The sequence below is a fragment of the Lissotriton helveticus genome, chromosome 2_1 (genome assembly GCF_964261635.1).
Source record: "Lissotriton helveticus chromosome 2_1, aLisHel1.1, whole genome shotgun sequence".
NCBI lineage: Eukaryota > Metazoa > Chordata > Amphibia > Caudata > Salamandridae > Lissotriton > Lissotriton helveticus.
The window spans coordinates 152,872,852-152,896,092 of NC_136059.1; the positions used below are offsets into that span (position 1 = coordinate 152,872,852).

At 47.1% G+C, this 23,241-nt stretch overlaps 1 protein-coding gene across 1 annotated transcript in view; it reads right to left on the reverse strand.

The window, feature by feature from the left end:
* Positions 1-23,241, reverse strand: part of LOC144819260 (receptor-type tyrosine-protein phosphatase kappa-like) — an 880,755-nt gene that overhangs the window by 35,453 nt on the left and 822,061 nt on the right. Inside the window, exon 8 of the mRNA XM_078677229.1 lies at positions 1,661-1,913. Within this exon, the coding sequence (XP_078533355.1) occupies positions 1,661-1,913 (253 nt within the window). The remainder of the gene's footprint in view (positions 1-1,660; positions 1,914-23,241) is intronic.

Below are 23,241 nucleotides of genomic sequence, written 5' to 3' on the forward strand. Positions count from 1 at the left end.
GGGCACTCGTTTCCTCAATGTGGTGATGGCAGGTTACTTCATCCCACTCTCGTCGCCAGCTGTAGTGTTGTGCATGCAATAATGACAGACACTACTTGATGTTCAAGGAGCTTTATTAACACACTCCTTCCTCGTCCCTGACCCTACTATAACTAACTCTTTCCTGCTCGTGCCCCGCCTCTTCCTCCACCCCATGACTCCACCCAGGCCCAGCTACTAGAATGCTCAAAGACATAACTCTCAGAATTGTCACTTGGTGTGCCTACTCCCAGAGAACCTAGAGGGGCTTGTTGGAGCTTGTGGAGCGGGGTCCCTAACACGTTTGAGTTCCACATCTTAGAGCAGTCTCACTCCTGACCAGTCTCTCTGCACTCATTGACTTCAGTGGAGTCTCACCACTAGGAAAACGCTTCACCTTCTCCCTGTTTTCTGGTTAGCTTCCTTAATCAGAGGAGCCGATTTTAGGGACATTAACAGGTTTGCGACTGTGCCCCCCAGAGCATGGCACGCGTGAGGTGGGCTTCGATTGTGAGTCACTAATTCACAGATGACAGCTGCAGACAGGGTAGGCCCACCGGAATCCTCACAGAGGCCGACAAAAGGCAGCACAATGTGCTTAGCTCTGTCTCTTAGGGCTTCTTCATTGCACAGAGACAGTTTTCCTTCTAGCCACCTTTCTTCATAGTACTCGATGTAGTCCAGAAAAAGTTTTTCGACTACTTCAGTGTTTTCATTTTTACCGGATTTGTGCTTTATGAAACTTAAGCTCTTTCTCGTTACTCGTAGCAAAACTTTAAATAAGGAAGTTGCATGTTTTAGCTCACTTCTGCTAAGTTTACAAATGCTACATAGCCTTTGGACAGCTCATAGCAGGGCAGGTGAGCCTATAGCAATGTTCTATTGTCAATCAGTTTTAAGATGTGGACTCTCTAGATAAGGAAGCTTCAAAGCAAAAGTGAAACTTTAAAGCAAGAGTTTTCGACCACAACCATTACTAAAAAACTGAAAGTTGCAACCAAGCACTCTGACACCTATGCCCAGCAGGAAAAGTCCTGTGGCGTAATTTCCTGAGCTGCCTACTTCGGACCTAGGCAACTGGGTTTGAGTCTCAGCATTGTTAGAACTGGGCCTCCCCCCCCCAAAAAAAATAGAATGTCACTAAAGCAATGGCAATGAAACAAAATAAGGAATGCTGATACAATTAAAAAAAATTAGCAATGCTGATAAGATAAAAAAAATATCCCGCTGCACTATGTATTGTGATGGTCAACCAGGAGGAACATGAACGCTTTTGATGGCCATCCAGAAGGAACAATTAGTGAAATCTGATAGGAGGGAACCAAACACCCAAAGGAGGGACATTTACAAGCAATGCACCAATCAAAAGTCAGCATTTGTAAATGACACAAGAAAGAACAAATGGAAATCGGTGGACGTGCTGGAAGTCCAAGGAGAGATAAAGCCTGGCTTGCAGAAAGCACATGCTCGCTGCCTTGTCTCGACCTAAAAAGAAATAAGGATTATTACTGACCAGCCTCCTAATTGTCTCTTTTCCCATTTACAATATAGAGCATCAGTCTACCATCATATGTGTTCATAATCCTAGGCTCTCTAGCCATCTCCATGGAGATCTTGAGTGAAGGGTAGACAGATGAGTTACCTGGTCCCATATACTGATGACCCGAAGGAAGGCTGTATAATTGTGCCCCGCCCTGAGTGGGGCATTGTAGTAGCCATGTTGGTAGGTCCCGTCTCCAAGGACAAACTCCTCTGGGCTTGTGAGGTTGTGACCAGGAAGAGCTGCTGTAATGTAGACATCCTGGTCCAGGCTGCTGTTGAAGGGGACCAAGTCCTCCCTCTGGCAGATGTCTTCACTCATGCTTCTTTTTCGAGAAACAATTATCTGGTACTCGCTGTGAAACACAAATAACAATACTATTTAACATACAAAGCAACAGAAAAAACCCGTAATACCAATCCAATCAACGGATATCACTGTAAGGAAACAGGATCCACATGAAACCACTTCACCAAAGACGCTCCAAGAGGCATGTATTCCTTTCGCATTTAACTAAAACAAAATAACGGCTTTATAGACAGGCTAAATTATCTTCTTTTTTCTTTAAAATATACTTGTTTACACTTTACCTTATACAATTAAGTAGATGGTGGCCCTAGCCCACTAGCACTTCTGAATGGTCAACACTTTGGAACCCAGATCCAGTCCCTAGAAGCTCCAGCCTTGCTCCTCTTGCTCGTTCTATCTCGCTTTCATTCTCTCTCTACACTGCTTTTTTCTCATGTGGTGCCCTTCTCAAATCTGCTTTCTCTTGTCTTTTATCATCATTGCTCTCAGTCATTTTCAAAATTTTTTGCCTTGTTTTTGTGCCCAGTTTTTGTCTTCCTCTCTTCTTTATGGCAGTATTTTTCATTGCTTTTTGTCCTTGTTGTACTTTGCCTTTTTTGCTTCATATTGGTTCTATTCCCACTATCAAAGCCTTCATCTCCAACTTCAACACCTCAATTGATACAACCACTCTCCCAGAAGCCTGGAAGCACAGAGATGTCATCCCCTCGAGAACAAGCCCTCAGCAGGCCCAGCCAAACTTGTGAAATACTAAACCAATCTCCTTTCTACCATATCTGGGAACTTTCCTGGAAAAAGTCATCAACAACCACCTTGCCAAGCGCCAGCTCCTTGACACCTCACATTCAGGCAACAGATAAAACCACAATACAGAGACAACCCTCTTTGCAGCATCAGATGGCTTTTAGATGATTATCAACAGAGGAGAAACAGCAGTCCTCATTCTACTCAACCTCTATGCAGCCTTAAACAGTCTCCGATCCCATCCAGATCAGATGACTTTACAGGCTGTCATCAAATGACTAGACCTCAAATGGATCTGCACCTTTTTTAGTGGAAGGACACAAACATTCACTACGCCACCATGCTCCTCAAAAGCCCGGACCTCATTTGCAGATTCCTCGCTCACCTGACCTTTTTCAACACCTACTGAAACCACTGGCAGATGTCATACGTACACAAACAATTCAACATACTCACCTACACCAATGACATGCAACTAATTACTGTCCCTCTCGTCCAAAACACCCAACATCATGAAAAACCTCAACTCGTGCAGGACTGAAGTGTCCACCTGGATGAAACTCAACTGCCTCAAACTTAAAATGGACAAGAATGAAGTGGTGCTCTTCGGAAAAGTGTTCATGCCATGGGATTCTGCCTGGTGGTCTACGGATCTCAGAACCACCCCAGAATTCATGTAAGAATCCTTTGAATCATTATTGACAGTAAGCTAGACATGTTTGCCCAGGTCAACAGCGGCCTGCTTCTACACCCTGATGATACTAAAAAGATGTTCCAGTGCTAAAGTGCTTGTGCTCTTTCCCTAAAATGTGGTAACATTGGCTTATCTACAATTGTCATATTTATTTGACTTATAAGACCCAAATAATGCGAACTACCTGTGCCCAGGGCCTGTGAAGTAAATGCTATTAGTGGGCCTGCAGCCCTGTTTGTGCTATACCCTTAAGTAGCCCTTCAAACATGTCTCAGGCCTGCCATTGCAGAGCTTGTGTGTGCAGTTTTAAACTGCTATGTCGACCTTGCAAATTAAACCTCTTTTCAGGCCCCCCAGGTTAGGCCCTGGACAGCACATAGGTCACGGTGCAGTGTATTTCAAAAGCAGGATATGTACTTTTAAATTTTACATGTCCTTGTAGTGAAAAAGTTCTGAACTCCTTTTTCAATACTGAAAGCCCTATATATCCTATAGGATAACACTGAGATTACCTTATTACATTTTATAAGTGTAAATTCCAAATGGGAAGATACAACTGGTTCATATTTAATGTCTCTGGAATCCTGGAATCCTAATTTAAAATCCTAACTTATTAGGAAGTTAGATTTTAAATTACATTTCTGAAAATGCCACTTTTAGTAAGTGCCTTAGCAATGGTGCCTGTAACCTGTCTTTGGTCACATGACTGGGTGTAGTTGGCAGTTGGACTTTGTGTATTCCACCTAGACAGCCTAACACAATGGGAGCTTGGGTGTGATTAAGTGGGCTATTCCTGACTGGATGGGAGGGAGGAGCTGGACCCAGCTTCACTTAAACCTGAAAAACTGATTTTAAGATTAATGGTTAAAGGGTTCAAGTATTAATTGCAAAACTGTACCAAGGCACTAGAGCACTTTAATATCCAACTTGTATACTGTATTCTGGCTTTCATAAATATGCCTCTTGTATTTTGTACTTTAGTAAAGAATTTCATACTTGTGTAACTGTAATTGTAACGGTCTATAAACCCAGTTAGGGGTTTTTATCTATGAGTTTTAGAGGACCAATGTATTAGTTTGATATGAGGCAACTACAGTATTCTTTGTTCTTTTATGATTCTATGAATTGAATAAAGATGTTTTTGACTTTGTCTCTGAATAAGCTGTGTCCTGTCCCCACGCATAGGGCTGCATACCCCCTTTATTTAGTCTGGAGCCATGCCTGGCAGGGCGTCCGTGCACTTCACTGGACTGGGACCGTGTCAAAATCAATGGGTGTTGCATTGAAAAACTCACAGCAATGCCCATGAAACACCTGCCTGGTGCAGAGTAAGGCAATACAGTGATTTGTGCTGCATTGTCTTACTCAAGATTTATGGGGCTACTCAAAGCCATGCAGGGTGGCTTTCCGAGGCGTCATAAATCGAAATGAGGGCCCTGCGTCATGCATGTATCACTTTACATCGTGCAAAAAGTGACGCAGGACTTCCATAAATAAGCACCTTAAATTTTAACCACCAATTAAAATTCTACCGCATTTGCACAGAATTTTAAAATTGTCAATTTTACATTACTTTTATATATGCATACTGCATTATTCTGCATATAATGTTAAATCTACTAAATAGTTGGCAACCCCCTGAGTAGGTGTTGCTGGCCCCCATGTATTCACATTCTCCAAGTTAAGAATGTATTCTTCAGAGAATGCCCTTTGTGTGCATATAAGTACCAGAGCACTTGGGCAAGTACAAGAACAGGCTATGATTAATGGTCAGTAAGCTGTTGCACACAGGGACGCTGGGGCCAGTGACACTATAGTGACAGAGGACCTGTGTCTCCTGATCAGATCATAGTTTGTCAATTTTACCAAGTGACCAATGCAAGCAATGTCAGGACTGATCTTTCTTTGACAGTTGTGAATCTCACCTGGGTAGGGGTAACTGGCCCTAAGAAAGTTGTGGTTTCCTCGGACCTACCTGTGGACTGTCTGTTGAGCAATGGGTTAGAAACTTCAGCCTGGTCATAAGTGGAGTTCAGGACACATGCAGAGATGATGGGAATCTCTGGCGGTGCATTTGCAGTTACTTGGGGTCTGGCCAAATAGTTAGTCACGGAGGGAGCACTGGATCCTGGAAAAATGGACCCGCTAGCTTGTTAGAGGAGGAGCAGGAAGGGTAAGGAATTATCCTCATTCCCAGACTCCCAGTGAGGATCAGTCTCCTGATGAAGATGACCTTAACCCCTGTAAAGGAACTGTCCCAGAGGGACTTGAGCCTAACACAGCAGAGTTCTTTGGGGCCAGGGGTCCCTTCCAGGGCAGACTTGAGCCTGGAGCTGAAATCCTGCCCCTCTCTTGAACAAGGTGCTGCTGAGAAGGCAGGGAATGTCAGTTTGTCCCATAGGATCTATTGGAAAGATGGACTTCTGTTTTCTGAGAGTAGAAACCCCATGTCTGGTGCCTCCAGGGGTTGGTTATACCTCTAAAATTCAGAGGTTTTCTTCTGTCCCTTGCACATGACATTTCCCTTTTAGGACATCATGGACAAAGCAAGTTGTTCACTGGCACCACATATTTGAAGATACCAAGGAGTTTTGTCGCTCCTGTGTGATTTGCCAAGCCAGTGGTAAGTAAGGTGGCACTCTAAAGGGCCCCTTAATTCCACTTCCAGTGGTTGGGGTCCCCGTTAAGAGAGTACAGATAGACATTGTTGGTCCATTAAACCCTCCAACTGCATCTGGATACAGTTACATTCTAGTGGTGGTGAACAATGCCACTAGGTATCCAGAAGCTATTCCAAGTAGGAATAGCTCTGGGAGTCTTTTCCAGAGTGGGGTTTCCTAAGGAGGTCTTGTCCGACGGAGGTACAAAGGTTAGATCTAGCTACATACCTGCAATGTTGAAAGAGTATAGTATAAACTACAAGTGTACCACACCCTGCTATTCACAACGCAATTGGCTCGTTGAAAGGTTCGACAAGACCCTCAAGGGTATGATCATGGGACTCCCAGAAAAGCTCAGGCGAAATTGGGATGTCTGACTACCCTGTCTTCTCTTTGCTTACAGAGAGGTTCCTCAGACGGTGTGGGCCACAGCCCATTTGAACTTCTGTTTGGACATCCAGTTAGGGGTCCATCGTGTTTGGTTAAGGAGGGAGGGGAACAACCTTGTTGACTATGTCTTTCGCCTGCCTGACTTGGTACTACAGGCTGGTTTGTTAACTCCCCTTGATGATCTCATTTTCAAAAGAATGCCTAAGAAAGTTCAGTGGACAGTTAGTTGTCAGAAAGTATTTGGTGACCTGAAGCAGGCCATGAGCACTGCCACCATTCTCCAAAGTCCTGACTACTCCAAAAACCATCATTGTCCAGACTGATGCTTCTGAGGTAGGGTAGGTGTAGTTCTATGACAACTCAATGCAGGTGGCGAGGACCAACCAGTAGTTTTTATAAGCACAAGGTTGCCCTCCAGGGTACAGCATTGGTCAGCTATTGAGAGGGAAGGCCATTGCTGGGGTCTGGGCCTTGAATAAGTTGAGGTCATACCTGTTTGGTACTCACTTCATTGTTCAGACAGACCATTAGCCCATCTTATGGCAAAAACAAATGGAGGGTGAACATCCCAAACTTGTTTGGTGGTCCATTTCTCTCCAGGGGATGGGCTTTTTCTGTGGAACACAGACCTGAGAGTGACCATGCCAATGCAGATGGACTCTCCAGATATTTTCACTTAGAGAATGAAGACTCAACTGGGCAAGATTAGTCTCATATCCTTTAATTTGAGGGGGGGGGTTGTGTGTTGGGAAGTATGATTTGCTTCTACGGTTACCCCACTTTTTGCTGGTGCCAATATGCTTTTTTACTAGTCTCATTGCTAATCAGGACCCCAGTCACTGTGCTTCCACCCTAAATCTGACTATAGTAAATAGTTCTGTACCGCCACAATTGGATACTGCTGTACCTTTAGGAGTGGCTAGTAGATGGTACTGAGGTACCCAGGGCATAGGTACACCAGGGGTCTCCCATGGGCTGCAGCATGTATTGTCCATCCATGAGAGACCACTCAAACACTGACTACAGGCCTACCATTGCAGCCTGTGTAAGCTGTTACTAGCACCACTAACAACAGATATAAATGTTTCTATATCTGAGGTCAATATCCTTAAAACACACAAATTACCCCTAAGGCAAGCCTTTCAATCCTGAAGCTACGTTATAATTGTGTGGGTGCCCCTGCAAGAGCAGGACACCCCTGCAAACTCCAGACTCGATTCTCCAGGCTTTGTAAGTGCAGCCAGCCATTTTGATACATATAGTGGAATTCTGTCATTACGCATTGTCTAACTATATAGTGTCCGTGTCGAACCTTGGCAATTTTGGTATCAAACATGTTAGAATCATACCGGGGGCTACAAGTAGCTACAGCCTCCAGCATCTCTTCCTGCCAAGGTCAACGGACTCACCACATCCTCTGCATCGTGGGCCTTCATTTTTGGTGAGCTGCTCGAGGTCATCTTGCGACTCCTGTGCCTTCGGCCTGCGGGTCCTCTTGAGGGTCTTCTTCTGCTTCAGTCAGCTCCCCTGGTTGCTTCGGGTCTCCTCTAACTCTCCTGGTGAGTCCCTGGGACCTTGCTGGTCCCAACATTACTCCTTCTCTTCCATCGCCTGTTGTAGCTGCCAAGGCATGTTGGCGCTCTCACCGGACTCTGATCCCTGGTTCTCGACTTCGGACGTGGGACTGCTCATACATGGCTCTTGGTCTTCCTCAGTATGGCTTGGTCATCACAGCTGCAGCGACAATGTCACCGTCATCACTCGTAAATCTTCCAACGTCGAGGGCATTGCTCTTCCTTGCCTTCTTGTCACCTCCAAGTAGCATTGACTCTCTCCCCTCTGCTTGCAGGTTCTCTTCTTCAAGAATCCACCCTTGGATTCCACTGGACTCTGACACCGTCTTCGCCAGCTGCATCTTTCCTGAAGTAATCAATTGTGGTCTATGGTGGTTTCCAAGATCAGCTTACACCTTTCGACCCGGCTTCCCTGGTGTAGGTAACCTGGTATCCATGGGTGGGGTGACTCTCCAGCCTTATGTCTTCCACTGGATTTCTTCCCTGGAAAGGGTCCGTCTTCTTGAAAACTGCAACTACAACTTTACCTTTGACTGCAATTGAGTACACAGCTGTGCTTCCACTCTGCACGCAGTCTCTGTGGGGTTCCTGGGTGCTTACCTTGAGTGGTTCCATGTGCCCCCACCTCCTCAGAGGCTTCTGGTCCAAGTCTTGACTTCAGTTGCGGTTTGCATTCCGTGTTTTAAGTATATGGTTTGGTCTCCCCTGGAAACCACCGTATTTCTGTATTTGGTGCTACTTACCTTATTTGCAATTTAAGTATTGTAGTGTATTTGTGTTGATATCTCCGGGCAGGAGATACACCAATGTGTTAGGGAGTTTAGTGGTGATATTGGTTCGGCATTCCTTATTCAATTCTCTGACAGCCATTCACCGGCCTCGCCATCAAAGAGGCAACTTTCACAAATAAGAAAGTTTGTGGGTGCGTGCGGCTGGGCGGGCGAGTTGTTCATTCGTTTTCCCGGACCGCATGGGAATCCGGGGTGAGGTTTGCATGACGGACTGGGAACGGAAGGGATACTTGTTATTCTTTCACTGCCCATATTGTGGGGTGTACCCGGTTGAAGACGGATTTGTCTGAACTCCTATGCACAAAGCATTTGACTTTTCAGATTGTTTGGACGTATTCTTTAAATACCCATTGAGACATCCTTATTGCTTGAGCACGGGCACAATATGCCGGTATTTATTGTATGAGCCCTGATGAAGTTCCATCTCTGGAACGAAATGCGTTGGCTGAGGCTGATGTCCAGTTTTTACTATCAACAACAATAAAGATAATTTTTGGATGTACTTGGAGAAAATTGACTTTATTTTGGAGCACCTTTCCTTCTGTTCAAAGTGCAGTATCTGGTTTCCTGTGAAGCTGAACTGCGGCAAGCTGTTGAAGTGGTTGCACAAGACCCTTAATATTCACAAAGTTTGGGATTTGATGTGCTAAACCTTGGTCAGCCGCTGATTGAAGTGTTTTTGTTACTCCTTCTGGACTAAGCCTGAAAGCTGCTCTCCACAGCTATCAAACGTCGAGCGCTTTCTATGGTTGTCTAAAACCACTAAAATCACCATCAGTGTTGTCTGGTTTAGTGCAAGGGGCTTCACGTAGACAAGTGTGCATCATATACTATGCCAGCCTACTAAAAGCTTCATTTAGAATGTACAATGGCAAATTGACCCCTGGTGAACGTGCGTTTTATAAGATTGTTAAATAACTTAGAAATGACAATAGCTATTTAATGGAAAAGTAAAAGTAAAGTAGCGGCCCAGTGTTAAATACTAACAGCCTGATTCATGAAGCGAAATAGCGCCCGCAATGGCTGCGAAAACGCAATTGCGGGTGCAAAACACGGAATCGGCATTCAAGTACGAAATAGCGAAATCGCTAAAAAATAATAGCGACCGGAATAGCGATTACGCTGTAAAAGTCGCAGACTCCGGGAAGCCGAGCATTAGCGATAATGAAATAGCGACCAACCACGGAATCTGCGAATTGAATAGCGAAACGCAATATTGTCTCAATCGGCATTCATGAAAGAAATACATTAGCGAAAAAGCGCTAAATCGCACATTTGCGCGGCGCAATTTAAGGACAACTCAAAGCAGGCGGTAACCATAAAAGCCATGATTAACCAAAATTTGAAAAACTGTTAGCCAATCACCAACAGGTCCAGGCCTGACCAATCACACATAAGGACATTCAGCAGCAGCAATAGGCGTTCCACAATGCCTGGGATGTACATGGTGGTGAGGCGGCGAAGGCTACAGCGAGCAGCACGGAGGAGACGCATGAGGCAGGCAAGGATTTACCGGCAGCGGGTCACCTTGCTGGGGCAAACCAGAGAACAGATTTATGCCAAATACAGGCTGAATGGGGAAATGATCACCTGGCTGATACAAGAACTCGCCCCCATCATGCAGCACCCAACAAGGCGAAACAATTCTGTGCCCACACATGTGCAGGTATTGTGCAGCCTGCACCTCCTGGCATTCGGCAGTTTCCAGGGCATAGTAGCCGCTGCTGGGGGGATATCCCAGCCCACCATGTCACGCTGCCTCCACACTTTTGTTGAGGCCATGCTCACCCAGCTCCACCGGCACATCACATTTCCCACGAGCCAACAGGATTTGGACCTCACAAAACTACAATTTTATAATGTTGCCCATTTTCCCCATGTCCTTGGCTGCATAGACTGTACCCACGTAGCCATCTGCCCACCAGCTGGCACGGAGTATATGTACCGCAACAGGAAGTCGTACCACTCCCTCAACATACAGATGGTCTGCAATGCCAAGACCATCATCACTGACATTGTGGCCCAGTACCCAGGGAGTACCCATGACTCCTTCATCTTCAGGCACAGCGGACTCCACACACGACTGATCAGGGGAGAGTTTGGGGAAGGACACCTACTTGGTAAGTACACTTTGTCGACAATGTCACATTGCTATGAAGTAACTGCGCTGCACAGGCAATCAACATCTGCTCCTCTCATACAGGTGACAGTGGCTACGCCCTACAGGAATACCTCCTGACCCCTTACCTCAACCCTGCCACACCTCAGCAACGCCGCTACAATGTTGCGCACATCCGGACAAGGAACTGTATTGAAAGGACATTTGGCCTGCTCAAGAGCAGGTTCCGTATACTGCACAAGACAGGTGGGGCCATGTATTACAGTCCTGCAGCGTGCTGCCGCATTGTGGCTGTCTGTGAAATGCTTCATAACATTGCAACCAAGCGCCGGATACCAGTTGACATCTCAGGCAGTGAATCTGAGGGGGACGACCGGCCACCAGCACATGCGCACCATGCACGCGGGGAGAACCCAGCTGAAGGCCACAGACGTCGCAACCACATCACAGCTAACAATTTCTAGCCCACCCCCTTCCCCCACCCCACATATCACAATTGCATGCAAACTGTAATGATTACACAAGGCGTATGTGTGCACCAAAATAAATGTATTTGTTATAATCACAAAAAATAATGGGTCTTGGAAACAACTATTTACAAAATGCAGTATTCATGCATACTGCATGACACGGTCCATGGCAGGCTTAAGTTCAGCCTGCGCCTGTGTCCCTGACACAATGTCATTGGCGCCTCCGGCGCACAATTTGCAGGCGCCTGGGAGGCTCTTCCTCCTCCTGGGCAGCTGGAGCAGGCGTAGCCCTTGTGCTGCGCCTAGGTGGGGGGGCCTGCGTGGCAGAGTGGCTGCTGACACTGGAGGCACCCTCACTAGCATCATCACCCCCCACAATTGCCGGTAGCACAGGTGCGTGCAGTGCGGTGACGGCGGTGGTCAAATGCTCCAGCACCCGGGTAATATCTTCGCAGCACTGGACCAGTTGGTGCTGCTGGGTCAGGGAGCGCCGCGCAAGCAGGGTGGTGGCATTTGCCGAGACATAATTGGAGCGGCTATAGGTGGACAGCCGGCTCAGCAACTGGTGGTGGCGCCTGCTCGCAACACTGCGGTGCTTCACCAGCGCTGCAGTGTTGTCTTCCATAGCCGCCGTCATGCGGTCCATGGCCGCCGTCATGCGGTCCATCCTCTCCCCGACTCCAGCCACATTGCGGCCTATCTTATGGAGCTGGAGCTGGATTGCTCCCTGCTGCTGGGACTGCCGCTGGTGTATGCGGAGCATGCGCCGCTCCACGCTCAGGCAGGCATGGAGATGCCCATTGCCCCGCCTGCTGTTGGGCCGCTGTGTAGCGGATGTGGCTGGGCCAGATCTTATTGGCCGTGCTGCAGGTGTTGTTGCAGCTGGTGTTGCAGGTGCCGCAGCCACTGGAGGCACATTGGTGGGGTGCTTGGCTCTGGCAGACGGTGGGCCTGCAGGTGTTGAAGCAGCAGAGGCGGGGGGCCTGGCTCTGGCAGACGGTGGGCCTGCAGGTGTTGAAGCAGCAGAGGCGGGGGGCCTGGCCTTTGCAGACGGTGGGCCTGTAGGTGTTGATGCAGCAGAGGCGGGGGGCCTGGCCTTGGCAGCCGGTGGGCCTGCAGGTGTTGCAGCAGGTAAGGTGGGGGGCCTGGCTGCTGGTGTTGGCGCTGCTGCAGGGGCTGGTGGCTGTGTCTCAGGTAGGGATTCCTCCTCCTGGGCCTCCTCATCGATCAGCAGCCTCTCACTGTCACTGCTGTCTCCCGCACCTGTGAGGGTAAGTGGATACTCATTAGGTGCATGTGACTGTCAGACGTGCAGATGTTACATGCATGCTGGGTGTCATTCCCTGGGTGGCTGTGTATTTGCGCACTTTGGAACCTTTCTGGCCGCATTGTGGTACTACTACATTGTGGACATACTACGTCTCCCACAATGCTTCAGGGCATTTCCTGATGCACAACATAGGCATGACTAAGGGCCAATGAGTGAGCCTATTTGGTCAGGGGCGGTCATAGGGGACAGGGTCGCAGTCGCATGCCACTTACCTTGGGTGTCTTGGGTGGGGCGGGAGGAGTCCAGAGGGGTCACGCCAACACACGCCTCCCTCTCCAACGTGTCCTCTACCCGGTCCTCCAGGGGGGTGTTGGGTGGGACAGTCGGTCTACCACCTCCGGTGCCTGATGCCTCACCAAGGCGCTCCGCAACCCTCTCCTTGGCACGGCCTCGGAGGTCGTATCACCGCTTTTTGAGTTCCTCCAGAGACCTGTCCGCAACGCCCACAGAGTTCACACTGGAGGCAATCCCAACCCAGATCCTCCTCTTCTCCTGCTCTGGGACCCTCCGGGAGTTTGCACCAAACAGCTGGTCGTGGTTTGCCACCACCCCTTCTATGAGGTTCTCCAGCTCCTGTTCGGAGAATTTCAGTTTGCGCTTCCGGGCAGCGCTGTTGCTGGGGCCTGGCTGGGGTTCCTCCGACATGTCGGTCGCAATTTCGGCGGGGTTGTGAGTCGCTAACGGCGGTTTAGCGGCAGCTTTCGGTCTTCAACACTCGACTGATAGCGTCACTGTGTTGTTTGGGGGTGGGATTTGGCTGCTTCCTGGTTGTGATGTCATCACGGTGCTCGTAATGCGTCTTCCCGTTTTCCAGATCCCGCGAGATAGCGACTCGCATTCCCGATCCCACGGGATTGCGAGTCGCTATCCCGTGCGATCGGGATTGCGAGTCGCTATCCCGTGCGATCGGGATTGCGAGTCGCTATCCCGATCGCAGGTAGCCGGAAATAGCGATTTTTCTGCGTTTTTTGTCGGTCGCTAACGGCTTTAGCGCCCGCGTGCGAGTCGCTATTTTTTCCCCGAAAAGTACATGAATGCCGTTTTGCGTTTCCTCAATAGCGAGTCGCTATTAATCGCTATTAGGGACACGCAAAACGGCCCGTACATGAATCAGGCTGAAAGTGCTTTTATATACACAAGCTACCATCCAGTATTATAATTTAAGTTTCAAGCACACTAGACCGTACTATATAATACAAAATTACTGAAACAAGCATTTGTAATGCAATAGGTCTCGCTTTTGTTGGACTTGGAGCTATTGGCATTGTAAATGGCAATGCTTTTATTCATGTTTGTTTTGTTTGCAACGGAGTAAATATTTAAAGAAAAAAGTGCACAGTATACCATGTTATAAACTTTTCAAGCAACTGTACAGTAAACCTATGGCCATGTTAACGTAAATTAACTGGGAAATGTACACGCAGCAATGGTAAACGCTACTCAGAGCCCACTTATGGAAAACAGATGTCAATCACAGGCCTGCACTGTATGCAGGCTGCCATGGAACATGATGTATACATTTGATGCAGCTGCAACAGAGGAGCAAAATAAAAGTATGCTCTGAGCGAGGACTCCAATGTCGCTGACTAGAAAAGAAGAGTTGATGTGTAGAGTTCTGCTAATGTTTTTTTGTGTGCGGTGGAGTTAATATTTAAAGAAAAAAGTGCACAATATACTATTCAGAATCCAACAGGTCTCGAAGAGACGGCGCAAGCGCTACTTAGCCGAGATCTAAAAAAACACTTTTTGCAGGTCGGCATAAATGGCGAAGGGGTGCATTAAAACATCAAATACTCACTATGAGTGGAAATAAAAAACACATCTTCAAAAAGAGCACCTACTAAGTGACTGCAAACCGGAGTAACAGAAGCTAACAGACCTCAAATGCAAACAAAACTCATCATTGAGAAGTCAAGTGGCAAATGTGGAGTATAGGTAGGATATTAAAGATTTTTAATTTACTGTTGTCAGCACAGCATAACAAAGCTTTGAATACATCCTTCCAAAATTAATTCAGCCCAACACACTGTGTAGAATAGTGTGCTTGTTGATCACCAAAGTATTTTTAAGAAACAAAACGTTCATAAATTATTGAAGTCCATATAAAGAGAACACCACATTGTTTGTACTGGGCAGTGAGTTATGCCAAGTTAAGGCGATGGAGATGTCCCCTCTAAGAAGAAATTTACTTTTCCTGCCACTGCTTACACACTCCTGGTATGTATGGTACTTGAAATGCTGTATTCCATTAAATATTGAGGACTACAGAAATATACAGCAAGACTATTTGAATGCATAACTTTTGACAGGCAAAGAGCGATTCAACTATCTGTGCCCCAGAAAGCAAAAGAAAACCTGTGAAAATTGTATTTAAGATGTTTCCGTTCGCTTTGTACATATGCAGTTCTGGTGCACCGTCACAAATTCCAAAGCACAAGCAAAATTATTTAGGCTGCATCCATGTTCAGTCTGTTTTTGTTTGTTTGCTGAGAAAAACACACGTCCAACTTAGACGCCCCACCAATGTTGTTTTTCTTGCAGTTTTACACAGAGCGAACACAACCCAAAGGTATTGTAGTGCTTTGCATGAGCACCAGTTATGTTACACAAGCACATATTCATTCCGGCCCGGCTCCAGGAATTTTTATTTGTGTGTGCCAATAGTGCTTTCGGGTCGGCCACTGCCGGCCCAATTTGTCGCTTCTGGAGGTAGTCTACAAGCCATAGATTACAACATATCAACTTGTAAACAGTCACCAAGATACAAGGATTGCTTCTGTGTGTATACAGAGCATGTGGAGAGTTATTTATTGGCGCCCACCACTAACCTCTTTCTCTGTAGGTACCTTTACTACCATCCTCCAACAGTGCACTCCATCTCTCTGTAGCCCCTCCTCCTCATGACCTCCTCCTCAGACTCCCTTACTACCACCCTCCACCAGTGCCCCTCATCTCTCGTAATCTCTCACCCTCCCCCAATGACCTCCTCCTCAGATTCCCTCACTGCTGCCCTCCAACAGTGCCCTTCATCTTTCCAAAGCCCCTCCCCCTCATGACTTTGTCCTCGAATCTTTTCAGTACCACCCTCCAACTGCACCCTCCTCTCTCCAAAGGCCCTCCTCCTTATGACCGCCTCCTTGGATTCCCTCATTGCCACCCTCCAACAGTGCCCCTCATCCCTCCGTAGCCCCTCCCCCAATGACCTCCTACTCGGATTCCCTCACTACCACCCTCAAACAGTGCCCCTCACAATCTCTCCATAGCCCCTCCCCCTCATGACCTCCTCCTCACTCTCCCTCACTACTACCCTCCACCAGTGCCCCATATCTCTCGGTATCTCCCACCCTCCCCCCATGACCTCCTCCTTGGATTCACTAATTGCCACCCTTCACCAGTGCCCCTCATCGCTCCATAGCCTCTCCCCCTCATCACCTCCTCCTCAGACTTCCTCACTATCACCCTCCAACAGTGCACTTCATCTTTCCGTAGCCCCCCATGACCGCCTCCTCGGATTCCCTAATTGTCACCCTCCAACAGTGTCCTTCATCTCTCTGTAGCCCCTCTCTCATATTCAATTTTATTTGTTGTATAGCGCTACTCATAGTGTAGGGTGTCGCAGTACTTACATCATGAAGAGACAATGAATCATACAAGTATGTAAATCAGTCTATAGGGAATGTCACATAAACCAATGAGGATTGCAAGGTGTAGGTATCACATGTCATCCATACTGGTGGGCAGCATGTTTTAGGAGGGTTTGGTCTGGAGAAGCACAAACACAGGACTTAAGGCATACCCCAGTGGTTGCGGGATTGGCTTACTGATTAAAATGTATATCTGCCAAAACAAACTCTTTATACCAAAATTAGAGTAATGAAAGACAGGGTAAATTCTAACTATATTGCAACACCAAAAAATAAGTTCTAATTATACCATTCAGTTTTGATGTCAGTTCATAGGTCAATGACTTTTTTAGGATTGTAACTTCTGTACTGCAAGTAACCCACTGAGCTATCCACATAAACACAGTTTATCTGCATTTAAAAATTAGGAACAGACAAATATTGCTCTCCAGCAGGATCATTAATCACCAGAGTTATCTGGACATTTTAGTAGTTGTGTCTTGCATCTGTCATGATAATGATACAACAATATAAAATATACACAGCATACACAAAGTATGTGTCATGTTGGGCCCTCATAGATTTTTAAAAAAAAGAACTAATATACATACATCCTCGAAGCAGACATCTAGCTGGGTCTTTGCAGATATAAAAAAACTGAACAATAGCCACACATTCTCTTAACTGCTCCATTCAAACTCTGTGGCACAGCCCGATCTCAAACAGCTGAAGGGGTCAGGAAAGGTGAATCTGGATCAACAAACTCCTTTTCTCCAGCGCTGAAATATCCACGCAGTAGGACAGTGCGCACACATTACCCGGTGCCAAAGAGGATTTCTCCCCTTCGCCATGCCCCTGTACCTAAAAGGAGATGCGTGATTGGGGTGCCCGTGAGCCCAGGCCCAATCACGCAACTCCTAGAAAAATAACGTTCAAATGAACGTTTTATTTGACGTGGCCATTTGCTGTTGCCCCCCTGACGGTTGGGCCACGGTTCATGTTTGGGTGGGCCTGGCCCACCCGCTAGAACCAGGCCTGCATCCATACACACCAATTGGAAAAGTCACCAACCTGCACTGCCTTTAAATGTTTTAGCAGGTTTTCTTTTTAAGGAGGTGGAGAGGGGAGTCACATTTTTTTGACTCCCAGGGGGCTTGGCATAAAAAGAAGACTGCTGATCAGGGGGGCATTTCTCAAATATGCATCAGAGACTTTTCAAGCCAGTGTGAGCCGAGTCTAAGACCTAAAAGTGAAGGGTGAAAGTGAAAGCCTATGCCAAAGCTGCAGGTGGCTCATTTCCTCTCCAGCCCCTCTGATCCCACCTAAAAAAAATTATGGGGGTCATGGCCAGCGACCGACTAAGATGGCCACAGCTTGAGAGAGCTGCGCTAGCAACCGAGCAAAAGCCCTATGACATCCTTCATAAATTGGCATATTTGAGTTCGCTTTTGAATGAGTAGAGGTCCGAGTGCCGGCGGCGGCATCTCGGACGAGCAGTGGTCCGAACGAAAGGCGCAGACTGAAGATTTGTTCAGAGGCGGTTGGTGCTGGAGCGGGCAAAATGGCGCCGCCCCATCAGGCCTGATTCCAGTGGGGCCAAACGTGCTGATTGGAGCGGTTGCAGAGGCTTGCATAAGGTCTGCAGCTAGACTGGAGCACTTGTGTGGCGACAGTGCGAGGAGGAAGGCCCCCTCTGCCTGTGATCCTCAGAGCGGCAGGGCATGTCACGAGTGCCGGTGGAGAGGCCCAAACTAATCTGCCATTGAATGCGGCGGACCCGCTGATGCTCCATGAGAGGCCCGCCGCTACTGCAGGTAGAGAGCAGGCGAGCAGCACATAGCTGGCGCGACGGTGATTGGGGTGCCGGCACCCGCACGGCTAACAAACCTTCAGAGATATTGATCGGGTCAGTGATGGCCGCGGGAGCGGTGGTGAGGGGTGCACTTCTGAAAGCAGGATTCTAATCCTGGGTCAAAGAGAAGATCGGCGGATGGAGACTATGAGGCGTTGGTCGCAGGGGGCACTGGAAGCGCTGCTAAAGAGGTGTCTGCCTGTCCAGTGAGCCTGGGGCACCATACCCCTCGTCGAAGGACATAATGAGGGTGATAACAGAGCTACGAGGGACCTTAGAACCAAAGTAAGACTCCAACAATGAGGAGGTCAACCTGCTCAGAGCAAATTTCTGGAAGATGGCAGACAAGGTGAAATCAGCGGACTCCGGCATTGACGGACTACAATCCAAGGCTAAACTCCTCAAAGAGCAAATCTTGACACTGATGAAGAACCAGACCGAAATCCTGGCCCGACTTGATGATCAGGAAGGCAGAGCTCATCGTAACAACATTTGAGTGGTAGGGGTACCGGAGGGTATAGAGGGACCATCGGTGGACCTTTTCCTAGAGGATTTGATCCTAAAGGTACTGAAGTTGAAACGCCTGTCAAAATTATTTGCAGTTTTTTGACCGGGGGCCCCCCTCGTACAATAATAGCACGCTTGCTTAACTATAGGGATAGGGATGCAATCCTGCAAGCAGCGCGTCAACATGGAGATCTGCGACTCAAAAATACCACAATCCGATTTTTTCCTGACTTCAAGCTCCAGGTACAGCGTCAAAGGTGCACCTTCGATGGGGCGAAGAGGGCCCTGCGCGATCAAAACATCAAATACATAATGCTATTTCCAGTCAAGTTGAAGGTTATCGCGGAGGACAAGACCTTCTTCTTCAACTCGCCGAAGGTAGCGAGCGACTGACTGGAGGGTTGGCGTACGGTTTGGCGGAAAGGAGGCAGGGCAAAACAAAAAGTTCCCAAGGAGCATGATGGAGGGCTGGGAGAGTAGGACCGGGACCGTGAGAACTCAACACAGAGACAATGACCAGATAAGTGAACATGTGGTGCTCCATGACTGTCAAGATCAGTGGTTTAGCTATGGGGGAGGGGGCGGGAGTTAGATCGAATCAGTGACTAAATGGTTGTAAGATAACTCTTCTGCTCTAAAGGCCAGCTGTGGAGACTCTGAAACTAAAAACTGCTGGAAGCTGGAATAGAGACATATGTACAAAGGTGCACTCAAAAAACGAACCTGGGCATACCTTATCCATTTGTGACATAAGGTGCTGTGTGGCTGAAGGCTGGTGCACACTCCTCATCAGTTGTTACCATTACATAGTTAGGGTGACAGGCAACTTGGGGAGGCAGGGGGTTATCTACTCACCAAGCAGGATTGCAGGGAGGAAGAGCTGGTATATTGTTTAATCTTGTTATTTGTTTGGATGTTCTTACCTCTAGACTAAAAGAAATTCACTGTACATTCACGAATGGTGGGGGATTGGAGTGGTGAAGCGAAAGACGGTCTTTAGGGACTATGTCCACAATGATAGATAACCCAGAGCAACTCCGGGCTTGGACCTGGAATGTAAACGGTCTGGCAAATAAAAGCAACGCACGTTTGTCCTCCAGCATATTAAGAGGCATACCCCGGATGTCATAATGATGCAGGAGACACACCTTAGAGGCAACAAATATAAGGCACTGGATTGTTTTGGGTACAAGCTAGTGGCACATTCTGGGTATACATCTGACGCTTGGGGAGTGGGGTTATTGGTGCGGACGGCATGCCCGCTCATCATAGAAGGGGTCTGGTCCGACGTAACAGGCTGCTGCGTGGCTGTGGCATATGAGGGGAAAAGTATTAACTTCTGCTTGTTTTACGCACCACCAAGGCTTTAGAAGATAGTCCTCTCTATGATAAGCAAAATTCTTATAGGGCTCCCAGTTGGAACTCTCCTAGTCGGGGGCGACGCAAACGCAGTTCTTGACCCGGATGTGGATCGCTCAAGTACACCAATAGGGCTGGGGGGTGAAAGGCTCCTCTCTGGTTTTCTAACTACTCTGGGGTTGGTAGATATTTAGCAAACGCAGTACCCCCACCAGCAACAGTACATGTACTACTCAGCGTGCCACAGCTCATTCTCTAGGATAGATTTCCTATTCACACAGATTGATAGGGTGGGTGAATTTCTTTCACCTTTGCGTATGGCCAGGGACATCTCCATTACCCAGTGGGAGTCACAATCCAGTGTTCACATGTTAATAAACGGGCATTCCTGAAGATAGATCCATGGCGATTGAGGGATCCAGTGATGAGAGACAAACTTCAGGAGGGCACTGACTTGTACTTTCAAGAGAATGCAGGTATGGTTGACTCACACCAAACAATCTGGGAGGCCGCAAAACGGTGGTAAGGGGGCAAGCCCAGGCACCTATAGGGAGGCAAAAGAAGGAGGAGGCAAGGCACATGAAGTCCTTAGAGCAGGAGGTATTCCGGCTCGAGGAGGAAGCTACAGCATGAAGAGATGCATACTCAAACCATGCTTTGGCCCTACGGCAACACAAATTGATAGCAGCGGCTGTAGGTGCGGCACATGCATACGCACTGTCAGTACAACACCGCCTATACGTTTTTGGTGAGAAGGTATTCAGGCTACTAGTCTGGCTTGAGAAGCGTGATAGAGAGCGGTCGTGGGTGGCATGTATCAAAGATAAGAACGATGTGCTCAAGGCCTCCGGTGTAGAAATTGCAGAGGTGTATGCTTCAATTTATGAAGGTATTTACTCACCAGTGTGCATGAGATCTGTAGGTGACTGTAAGGAGTTACTGAGAGATTTCTCATTGCCAGTGGTGCCAGCTGAGACCTGTGAGGCTTTGGAGGCGGAGATAACAGAGGAAGAGTTGTTGATGGCATTGGGATCCTTAAAAGTAGGAAAGGCGGTAGGTCCCAATTGCCTCCCAGTTGAACTGTACAAGGGTCTAGCTTCCAGAGTAGTGCAACCGCTACGTAATATGTTACTAGAGGCGCAGGGAGAGGAAACATTGCCAGCCGATCAGCGAGTGGCCACTATTGTGGTGATACAAAATTCAGGAAGGCCCCCAGATAAATGTAACTCATACAGGCCAAATTCCCTCCTCAATGTTGAGGTAAAGGTGTTAGCAAAAACCTTGGCAAATAGGTTAATACCGGTGATCACCACACTAGATCAGAGGGATCAATATGGCTTTATGCCTAGCAGGAGCACCCAACATAACTTTTGTAGACTGTATGGAGTGCTGCACACGACAAGAGACGCCTTATGTTAGCAAACAGCTCTGATGGCGCTGGACGCCACCATGTCCTTCAATAGTATTGAATGACCATATCTGTTTGCAGTGCTGACTAGGCTGGGCTTTGGCCCAAATTGATGTAAATGGGTGAGACTGCTCTACCAAAACTCGGTGGCTCAGGTGCGAGTTAACGGTGTGTTGTTATGGCAATTCCCCTTGTGGATGGGCACAAGGTAGAGCTGCCCTCTGTCGCCCTTATTATTTGCTTTGGCGTTGGGACCGCTAGTGCACTGGATTTGGAAGGACCTAATGATATGGGGCATTGAGTCACCAGGGGTATGGGAAGACCGCATATCATTTAATGCGGATGATATTCTGCTGTACTTGGCGAGGCCGTATCATTCTATCGGCAGAGTACTCCATATTTTTGACTTATTTGGTAGTTATTCGGAGTTCACTATAAACTGGCAAAGTAAGTGGTGTTCCCGCTGTCGCCCCCTTTCTCCCCGAGATTGTCAGCATAGTGTGCAGCACCCATAGCCAAGGAGGGTTTTAAATACTTGGGTATCCAGATTGTTCGGAACCAACAGCCATTTCTTGAGAAGATTCTTGCCCCATAGCTGGAGAGACTCCGTATGGATGTGCAAACCTGACATGCCCTGCCATTGTCCCTGACGGGGAGAGCGGCTCTTTTCAAGATGATGGCCCTACAGCAACTGCTGTACATTCTGCAAAACACCCCCTGTCCAGTCCCACAGATTGTTTTTAAGCAGATTTCCCAAGATACCTGGGAATTGCTATGGCAGGCAGGTACTCCAAGAATAGCTCTCCATAAGTTGAAAATACAGGTATTTGATGGATGCCTGGCTGTCCCGGATGTGCGGTTCTACTATTGGGCATCACAATTATTAGTAGTAAACAATTGTGTCTTTGCGGATAGAGACGAGCCAGCGTACAGGGTAGCTAGAGATGCTATGCCAGTAGGCAACTGTGAGCAGCTGTGGAATGCACGAAAACATTATCCAAAAAGGCCCCCACACAGAGTGGTTGTTGTGACATGCTGGATGGAGGCGAATCACTAACGACAGGGGTAACCCAATAACCCAAGGCATCTGGGCACAATACAATAAAGTAAGAACAAGTGATGCCTACGGTATACTACTTTTTCGGTAAGTTCTAGGACAGATACTATTAATTATCCTTCCTACACACACTTGGTTGTCTGAAGAATTAAGTCAAAATTAATTTTAGAAGACCAGCAACCTATATTCCTATACATGCATATTCATCAAATCAATCAATTGAAAGAAAAACTGAAAAAAAACTTTTTTTCCAAAGTCCATTCTTGTTTTATATTATTTAGAAAACACATACACATATAAACATTACACTAATATATACAAACATATATATATACAAAATTTATACGGACATCAATTAACAACATTTAAAAACAATCCAACTCAAGACAAATTATAAAAAAGACATACAAAATAATTCATACATAAACCAAGAATCTGATTTCTGGTTCAATTGCCCATAATTATTTCAACTCAGGGATGTTATCCAACAAATATGTCCTAACATTCCCTGTACTAAGGTCACCAACAATAAGTGTACTGGAGTTTTTTAATGAAAAAATTATTTCTCCCTTTGTCACTATAAAAACTCTTTTTTTACATTTTATAAATTTTCCATTTATCTCATGCTGATGCCGTAAACAAGCAGTCGACGCATTTCAGCCTCTATTTAATTTCAGGCCTCTTCAGGACTTTAGGGCAATGAAAACAAATGATTCCTTTTCTCTATGTTTCGGTCGAAATCAGTAAATGCATCCCGAAATTTGCAGTGCAGAATATAGCCCGCATATAGATATCC